Source organism: Heterodontus francisci, chromosome 29 (assembly GCF_036365525.1).
Source record: "Heterodontus francisci isolate sHetFra1 chromosome 29, sHetFra1.hap1, whole genome shotgun sequence".
Classification (NCBI taxonomy): Eukaryota; Metazoa; Chordata; class Chondrichthyes; order Heterodontiformes; family Heterodontidae; genus Heterodontus; species Heterodontus francisci.
In genome coordinates this window covers 5597187-5606110 of record NC_090399.1, presented here as the reverse complement: position 1 = coordinate 5606110, position 8924 = coordinate 5597187, and the positions used below count along the sequence as shown (strand labels likewise).

The 8924-nt window shown below is 49.7% G+C and overlaps 1 protein-coding gene across 1 annotated transcript in view; it reads right to left on the bottom strand.

Annotated features, from left to right (window-relative positions):
- Nucleotides 1-204: 204 nt before the first annotated feature.
- LOC137346090 (butyrophilin subfamily 3 member A1-like) overlaps nucleotides 205-8924 on the bottom strand; it is a 51493-nt gene continuing 42773 nt past the window's right edge. The window contains exon 12 of the mRNA XM_068009386.1: nucleotides 205-6379. Coding sequence (XP_067865487.1) covers nucleotides 5832-6379 — 548 coding nt within the window. The 3' untranslated portion in view covers nucleotides 205-5831. The remainder of the gene's footprint in view (nucleotides 6380-8924) is intronic.

The following is an 8924-nucleotide window of genomic DNA, read 5'->3' as shown; positions in this document are numbered from 1 at the left end:
AGTACAGGGGGTGAAAGGGGAACGGGACTTGGTGTGTGTTAATGTAGGTCAGTGAGTACAGGGGGTGATAGGGGAACGGGACTTGGTGTGTGTTAATGTAGGTCAATGAGTACAGGGGGTGAAAGGGGAATGGGACTTGGCGTGTGTTAATGTAGGTCAGTGAGTACAGGGGGTGATGGGGGAACGGGGCTTGGTGTGTGTTAATGTAGGTCATTGAGTACAGGGGGTGATAGGGAAACGGGACTTGGTGTGTGTTAATGTAGGTCAGTGAGTACAGGGGGTGATAGGGGAACGGGGCTTGGTGTGTGTTAATGTAGGTCAATGAGTACAGGGGGTGATAGGGGAACGGGGCTTGGTGTGTGTTAATGTAGGTCATTGAGTACAGGGGGTGATAGGGAAACGGGACTTGGTGTGTGTTAATGTAGGTCAGTGAGTACAGGGGGTGATAGGGGAACGGGGCTTGGTGTGTGTTAATGTAGGTCATTGAGTACAGGGGGTGATAGGGAAACGGGACTTGGTGTGTGTTAATGTAGGTCAGTGAGTACAGGGGGTGAAAGGGGAACGGGACTTGGTGTGTGTTAATGTAGGTCAGTGAGTACAGGGGGTGACAGGGGAATGGGACTTGGTGTGAGTTAATGCAGGTCAGTGAGTACAGGGGGTGATAGGGGAATGGGACTTGGTGTGTGTTAATGTCGGTCAGTGAGTACAGGGGGTGATAGGGGAATGGGATTTGGTGTGTGTTAATGTAGGTCAGTGAGTGCAGGGGTGATAGGGAAACGGGACTTGGTGTGTGTTAATATAGGTGACTGAGTACAGGGGTGATAGAGGAACGGGACTTGGTGTGTGTTAATGTAGGTCAGTGAGTACAGGGGGTGAAAGGGGAACGGGACTTGGTGTGTGTTAATGTAGGTCAGTGAGTACAGGGGGTGACAGGGGAATGGGACTTGGTGTGAGTTAATGCAGGTCAGTGAGTACAGGGGGTGATAGGGGAACGGGGCTTGGTGTGTGTTAATGTAGGTCATTGAGTACAGGGGGTGATAGGGAAACGGGACTTGGTGTGTGTTAATGTAGGTCAGTGAGTACAGGGGGTGAAAGGGGAACGGGACTTGGTGTGTGTTAATGTAGGTCAGTGAGTACAGGGGGTGACAGGGGAATGGGACTTGGTGTGTGTTAATGTCGGTCAGTGAGTACAGGGGGTGATAGGGGAATGGGATTTGGTGTGTGTTAATGTAGGTCAGTGAGTGCAGGGGTGATAGGGAAACGGGACTTGGTGTGTGTTAATATAGGTGACTGAGTACAGGGGTGATAGAGGAACGGGACTTGGTGTGTGTTAATGTAGGTGACTGAGTACAGGGGGTGATAGGGAAACGGGACTTGGTGTGTGTTAATGTAGGTCAGTGAGTACAGGGGATGATAGGGGAACGGGACTTGGTGTGTGTTAATGTAGGTCAGTGAGTACAGGGGTGATAGGGGAACGGGACTTGGTGTGTGTTAATGTAGGTCAGTGAGTCCAGGGGTGATAGAGGAATGAGACTTGGTGTGCGTTAATGTAGGTCAGTGAGTACAGGGGGTGATAGGGGAATGGGACTTGGTGTGTGTTAATGTAGGTCAGTGAGTACAGGGGTGACAGGGGAATGGGACTTGGTGTGAGTTAATGCAGGTCAGTGAGTACAGGGGGTGATAGGGGAATGGGACTTGGTGTGTGTTAATGTCGGTCAGTGAGTACAGGGGGTGATAGGGGAATGGGATTTGGTGTGTGTTAATGTAGGTCAGTGAGTGCAGGGGTGATAGGGAAACGGGACTTGGTGTGTGTTAATATAGGTGACTGAGTACAGGGGTGATAGAGGAACGGGACTTGGTGTGTGTTAATGTAGGTGACTGAGTACAGGGGGTGATAGGGAAACGGGACGTGGTGTGTGTTAATGTAGGTCAGTGAGTACAGGGGATGATAGGGGAACGGGACTTGGTGTGTGTTAATGTAGGTCAGTGAGTACAGGGGTGATAGGGGAACGGGACTTGGTGTGTGTTAATGTAGGTCAGTGAGTCCAGGGGTGATAGAGGAATGAGACTTGGTGTGAGTTAATGTAGGTCAGTGAGTACAGGGGTGATAGGGGAACGGGACTTGGTGTGTGTTAATGTAGGTCAGTGAGTACAGGGGTGATAGGGGAATGGGACTTGGTGTGTGGTAATGTAGGTGACTGAGTTCAGGGGTGATAGGGGAATGGGACTTGGTGTGTGTTAATGTCGGTCAGTGAGTACAGGGGGTGATAGGGAAACGGGACTTGGTGTGTGTTAATGTAGGTCAGTGAGTACAGGGGGTGATAGGGGAACGGGACTTGGTGTGAGTTAATGTCGGTCAGTGAGTACAGGGGGTGATAGGGGAATGGAACTTGGTGTGTGTTAATGTAGGTCAGTGAACACAGGGGGTGATAGGGGAACGGGACTTGGTGTGTGTTAATGTCGGTCAGTGAGCACAGGGGTGATAGGGGAATGGAACTTGGTGTGTGTTAATGTAGGTCAGTGAACACAGGGGGTGATAGGGGAACGGGACTTGGTGTGTGTTAATGTCGGTCAGTGAGCACAGGGGTGATAGGGGAATGGGACTTGGTGTGTGTTAATGTAGGTCAGTGAGTACAGGGGATGATAGGGGAACGGGACTTGGTGTGTGTTAATGTAGGTCAGTGAGTTCAGGGGTGATAGGGGAACGGGACTTGGTGTGTGTTAATGTAGGTCAGTGAGTTCAGGGGTGATAGGGGAACGGGACTTGGTGTGTGTTAATGTAGGTCAGTGAGTTCAGGGGTGATAGGGGAACGGGACTTGGTGTGTGTTATGTCACGGGTAGCAGAGTATTGGATGGCCTGAAGTTATTGAAGAATAGAATGCGGGAGAGCTGCGAGGAGTGAACTGGATTAGTCAAGTCCAGATGTAACAAAGGTATGAATGCGGGTTTCAGCAGATGAGTTGAGACGGGGTGAAGTCGGACAATGTTACGGAGGTGGAAATAGGCAGACTTAGTGATGGCACAAATAGGAGGTCGGAAGCCCAACTCAATATGTGACACCAAGGTTACAAACAGACTGGCTTAATCTCAGACTGTTGCTGGGGAGAGAATAACAGGGGGTCAAGGATAAATCTTTGGGGGACCCCACAGGTAACGGTGCAGGAGCAGGAAGAGACGCCATTGCAGGTGAATCTCTGGCTATGAATAGAGAGATAAGAATGGAAGTGGGTGAGAGCAGTCGCACCCAGCTGGACCACAGGGCAGAGGTGTTGGAGGAGGATGGTGTGGTCAACCTCTGTCAATGACTGCAGACAGGTCGAGAAGGACGAGGAGGGAAAGTTTACCTTTGTTACAGTCACGTAGTGGGATGTCATTTCTGATTGGATAAGAACCATTTTGTTACTATGACAGGGGCAGAAACCTGATTGGAGGGATTCAAGCATGGAGTTCCGGAAAAGATGAGAAGGGATTTGGGAAGTGACAACACATTCAACGACGTTGGAGAGGAAAGGGAGGTTGGAGATGGGATGGCAGTTTGCAAGGGTGGTGGGATCAAGGGTTGGTTTTTAGCAGAGAAGGATGATGATGACAGATTTAAAGGAGAGAGGGACAACACCTGAAGAGAGAGAACGGGTTACAAACTGGGCTAACATGGGGGACCAGGAGGGGAAGTTGGGTGGTCAGCAGTTTAGTGGGAATTGGATCGAGGGAACAGGAGGTGGGTCCCATGGACAAGATGAGCTCAGAGAGGGATTGAGAGAAGATAGAAGAGCAACTGGAGAAAGATGCAAGATCAGGGCTAAGGCAGGGGGGAGCATTCCAGGAAGCTTGGCCAGGTGGGACAGTGGGAGGGAGGGATGCGGCAGAAACAGCTGATCGCATAGTCTTGATTGTCACGACAAAGAAGTCCATGAACTGCTCACACTTACTGTAGGAGGTCAAGGTAAAGGGGAAAAGGATGGAAGAAGATAGTCTGCAATAGAGAAAAGTAGGCCGGGGGTGATCACTCTGGAAGAGTGAGCAGTTTTAGCAGGACCGGATAGTGCTTTACTGGTCCAGCCGGTGATTGGCTAAAATAGTTGTCCACAAGATCCTTTCTAGTGTGCGTCCCTTGGGGTTAAGGGAGATGAGGACCATGCTGGGGGGGCTGAATGGACAGTGTGAGAGATTGATCTTTTTATTGGAAACTAGGGCATCAAAGGCAGTACATACAACTAAAGATTGCAGGTGTGTTAAGAAGGGTAGAAATTTGGCAATCTCTTTTGCAATTAGGTCCCCAAAGGAGCTCAAATTCAGCCAGAGGCAAGCAGGGCTGAAAGGTGTCTTCCCGGGCTTAGAAAATACCACATTTCTAAACTTAGTCAGAGCTCACTTGGAGCTTTGAGCTGTGCATAACACACAATGCAACATCTCTCTTCTCTTCGGCCTCCTTGTCTCGGGAGACAATGGGTAAGCGCCTGGAGGTGGTCAATGGTTTGTGGAGCAGCGCCTGGAGTGGCTATAAAGGCCAATTCTAGAGTGACAGACTCTTCCACAGGCGCTGCAGGTAAAATTGGTTGTCAGGTATGTTTCGCAGTTGGCAACATAAAGCAAAACAATGACACCTGCGTTGGTCTGTCCCATTAACCTTTCTGCAAATAAGCAGCAGTTATGTTAGGGCAAAGGATCACTCGCTGGTGGGAGTGAGGGGTGAGCAGTCAGGGCTCCCACCTCCCAATGGGCAGACCATTCAGGAGTGGAATCCGGAAAAACTTCTTCACACAAAGATGGGGAGAGTTTGGAACCTCTTCCACAAACAGATTAATTCATTATTCATTTTAAAACTGTGATTGAGAGCTTTTTTTTTGTTAACCAAAGATATTCAGGGATATGGGGCAGAGGTGGGGAAATGGAGTTAGGCCCCAGATCAGCCAGAATGGCTAAATGGCCTATTCCTGCTCCGAGCTTCTTAACTCCTGTCTTCAGTCTGCAGGTGTGACCCTGAGTTTCCGATGGCTGCCATTTTAATTCTCTGCCCCACTCCCACTCTGTCCTCGGCCTCCTGTAGTGTTCCAATGGAGCATATCACCCCTTCTTTCATTTAATCTGTCCTTCCCTCCACCCTAATCACAGACTTTCCCCTTTTGTTCTTCCCTCCCCCACCTTTCCCTGGCTCTGCTCAAGACCTATTACATCTCGAACTGAAAGGTCACAGACCTGAAACGTTAACTCTGTTTCTCTCTCCACAGATGCTGCCGGACCTGCTGAGTATTTCCAGCAATTTGTTTATATTTCCCGCTCCGGAGTGCTCGCCAGCGGTGCCCTGCTGCGAAAGGCAAGGGGCAGTCTTCCTGCCCAGCTCCAGCTCCAAACTGGAAGAGTGGTCCAGTGGGTGAGAGAGAGGAAAAGACTCTGTGTATTAGGGAGTTCCACAGTCTCATCACTCTCTGGGTGAAGAAGTTTCATCCTGAATTCTTGATCGGATTTATCAGTGACTATTAGTGGCCCTTAGTTTTGGCCCTAACCTCACCCCAACCCCCCTCCCCAGCCTGCAAATGGGAGGAAGCCAGTGAAGAATTGCCTGGGCTGGGGAGGGAACGGGACTACAGGAACAGGGCATTACATTTGTTTCACTTTGCACAAACGACTTGTGTCACCAGACAAATTCCCCCGGCGAGTCTTTTCAGTGAGCGTGTCAACAAGGCTGCAAATCTTGAGATCCATTTCAAAGGATAAGTGTCGCTGTCCGTGTCACTTGCCAGCTAATAGCTGACCAACTTTCTTCTTTGTGAAAGACAATTGGTTTTGGACCTTCTCATGTTGTCCATCTTTATTGTTCAGTCTTTGCTCTTTATTGTGAGCAATGGTCAGACAATGGGGACGGACTAAGTGGGGAAATTGACATTTTCTCCTGGGATCCCCAAGGGCTAAAGAATGGGTAGATTTTCTCGGTGAATTTCGCGGTGAAAGTGTAGATTGGGGTCATGTCATCTGCATTGTAGAACCGAACTGTCCCATCCTCATAGTGCAGGTGAATGCCGATTTTTTGCGCGGTTGCCTTGCCCTTGATGGGCTCGGGAGTGGTGTCATTGGTCTCATAGCAATCGCCGCGTTTCCCAATGGTCCAGTAACCGTTCTCCGGGCTCAGCGTGATCCAATCATCCCTGGCGATGGTCTCCTTGACCACTCCCAGATCCCAGTCTGGTTTGTTTCCCACCAGTACCTCCCAATACTGGCTCCCGCCCTTGTACCCCTCTGCCGCCATTGCAAAGAGCCTGGAGTTGAACCTCTTGGGGTTTGGCGGTAGGTCCTGCCATTCCTCGTTGAACGACAGGGTCAGACAGTCCTCCGAGGTTGCCAGATAGGGGTTGACAGTCTCGGGGTCGAAGGTCACAGGAGCTGGCAACACAAAGGAGGTCAGAGGTCAAACCATTGACACCAACTTCTAGCATTGTACTAAAAAAAATGACTAAACGTGGCAGACAGGTACTGAAATGAAAGAGGGTTATGGAATCGTAGCAGGGAGGCCATTCGGTCCATCACCCCCCATTGTCAGCTCGTTGGTAGAGCTATTCTATTAATCCCACGCTCCCTGCCTTTTCCCCCATACGATGGCCTTTATCTCAAAGCGGGCTGCAATACAAAGGGGTGGGATTTTGATGCAGTTGTACAGAGCTCTGGATCAAATACATCTGGAGTAACAGCATTCCGGTCTGGGTCCCGCACCTCCGGACGGATACACTGGCCTTAGAGTGGGTGCAGAGCAGACCACGCAGAATGATACCAGGGCTGAACGGGTTAAGTTATGACCAAGTTTGCATTACTTGAATATAAAAGACTCAGAGATGATTTAACGGAGTTGTTCAAGTTGATTAAAAAAGGAGTTGATGGGGGTGGAGATAGAGAAACTATTTCCTCTCGTGAGGGGAATCGAGAACAATGGGATCGGATCTTAAAATTAGAGTCAGGCCATTCAGGGGTGATGTCAGGAAACACTTTTTCACACAAACGGGAGTGGAAATCTGAAACACTCACCCCCCACCACCCCCAAAACTGATGATGTTGGGGAGCCAATTAAAAACTCCCAAACAGATAGATTTTTGTTGGGTAGGGGGATTAAAGATTACAGGACCACAGCGGACAAATGGAGTGAAGATACAGATCGGCCATGATCTGACTGAGTGGCGGACCAGTCTCGAGGGGCTGAATGGCCTCCTCCTGTTCCTGTGTTAAAGGGCACTCCTCTCCCCAGACCCAGACCCACCCACTCACCCAACATCGCGGGAGTATTGAAGACGAGACCCTGGCTCGCACCCTTTCAGTCGAGCTGAGGAAGTGCAGTGAGAGAGTCAGTGGAAAATCTACGGGAACAGGACGTCCCGAAGCCCCTCGCCAGAACCTGGGGGGCCGTGCCCGGGTGGGGGGGGGGGGGGGGGGAGAGGGGAAGATTTTCCACCCCCACCCCACACAGTTTGAACAACCTTTTTCTCCCCCAGTACAGCTCCCCCTCACACACACACACAATCAGTTACATTTCCGGGCACAATTCCGTGGGCTGGGAAACTTTCAGTCAGGATGGGTGGTGGAGTTGTGACTCATCTCATTTTCCATCTGCGGGATCGGGCTGTGGATGAATTAGCCACGGTGTTTGCCCACGCAACAAAAGGTCTGCGCGCCATGTGCCGTTTCTCAAAGACTCGCCCAATCAGCCGTACACATGTTAATTCCCTCTTCAGCTCAGTGGGCAGCTCTGTCGCCTCCCAGTCAGACAGTTTGTGGGTTCGAGTCATACGCTAGAGACGTGGGCTCCTAATCCAGGCTAACACACTCAGTGCCAGTACTGAGGGAGTGCTGCACGGTCAGAGGTGTTGCCTTTCAGACATGGTGTTAAACTAGGGATGTAAATAATCCCACAGCCGTTACCTTGAAGAGCAGGGCAAGATGTAATCCCTCAACTAACATCAGTAACACAGATGATCTAGTCTTCACTGTACATTGTGAGCTTGCCATGGGAAAACTGCCTGTCACATTTCCTATATATAGAATGGAGCAGCTGCACTTTATCGCTGGTTTTCTCCACTGGCTACATATCTTATCACAATGAGCAAAATAATTGCTGCATTTTCTCATCAGGTTTTCTCACTGAGACATGTTTTCAGCGATTATTTTCATCTGACTGGGGTCATTGAGGCAAACAGTCTACAAAGTGGGTCACCAGAGGAGATGAAGTTACCAGGATCTGGGACTGTTGGTTGAGGGATGAATAGTTGGGCCCAGGATACCGGGAGAATACCCAGTCCTTCAGATAGTGCCCTGGGATTGTAAACATCCACCTGGACCACAAGAGAAAGCCGGAGCCTCGGATTGACATCCCATCCAAAAGGATGTTCCTCCCAGTTTAACATCCCATCCAAAAGGATTTTCCTCCCAGTTTAACATCCCATCCAAAAGGATTTTCCTCCCAGTTTAACATCCCATCCAAAAGGATTTTCCTCCCAGTTTAACATCCCATCCAAAAGGATTTTCCTCCCAGTTTAACATCCCATCCAAAAGGATTTTCCTCCCAGTTTAACATCCCATCCAAAAGGATGTTCCTCCCAGCTTAACATCCCATCCAAAAGGATGTTCCTCCCAGTTTAACATCCCATCCAAAAGGATTTTCCTCCCAGTTTAACATCCCATCCAAAAGGATTTTCCTCCCAGTTTAACATCCCATCCAAAAGGATGTTCCTCCCAGTTTAACATCCCATCCAAAAGGATGTTCCTCCCAGTTTAACACCCCATCCAAAAGGATGTTCCTCCCAGTTTAACATCCCATCCAAAAGGATTTTCCTCCCAGTTTAACACCCCATCCAAAAGGATGTTCCTCCCAGTTTAACATCCCATCCAAAAGGATGTTCCTCCCAGTTTAACATCCCATCCAAAAGGATTTTCCTCCCAGTTT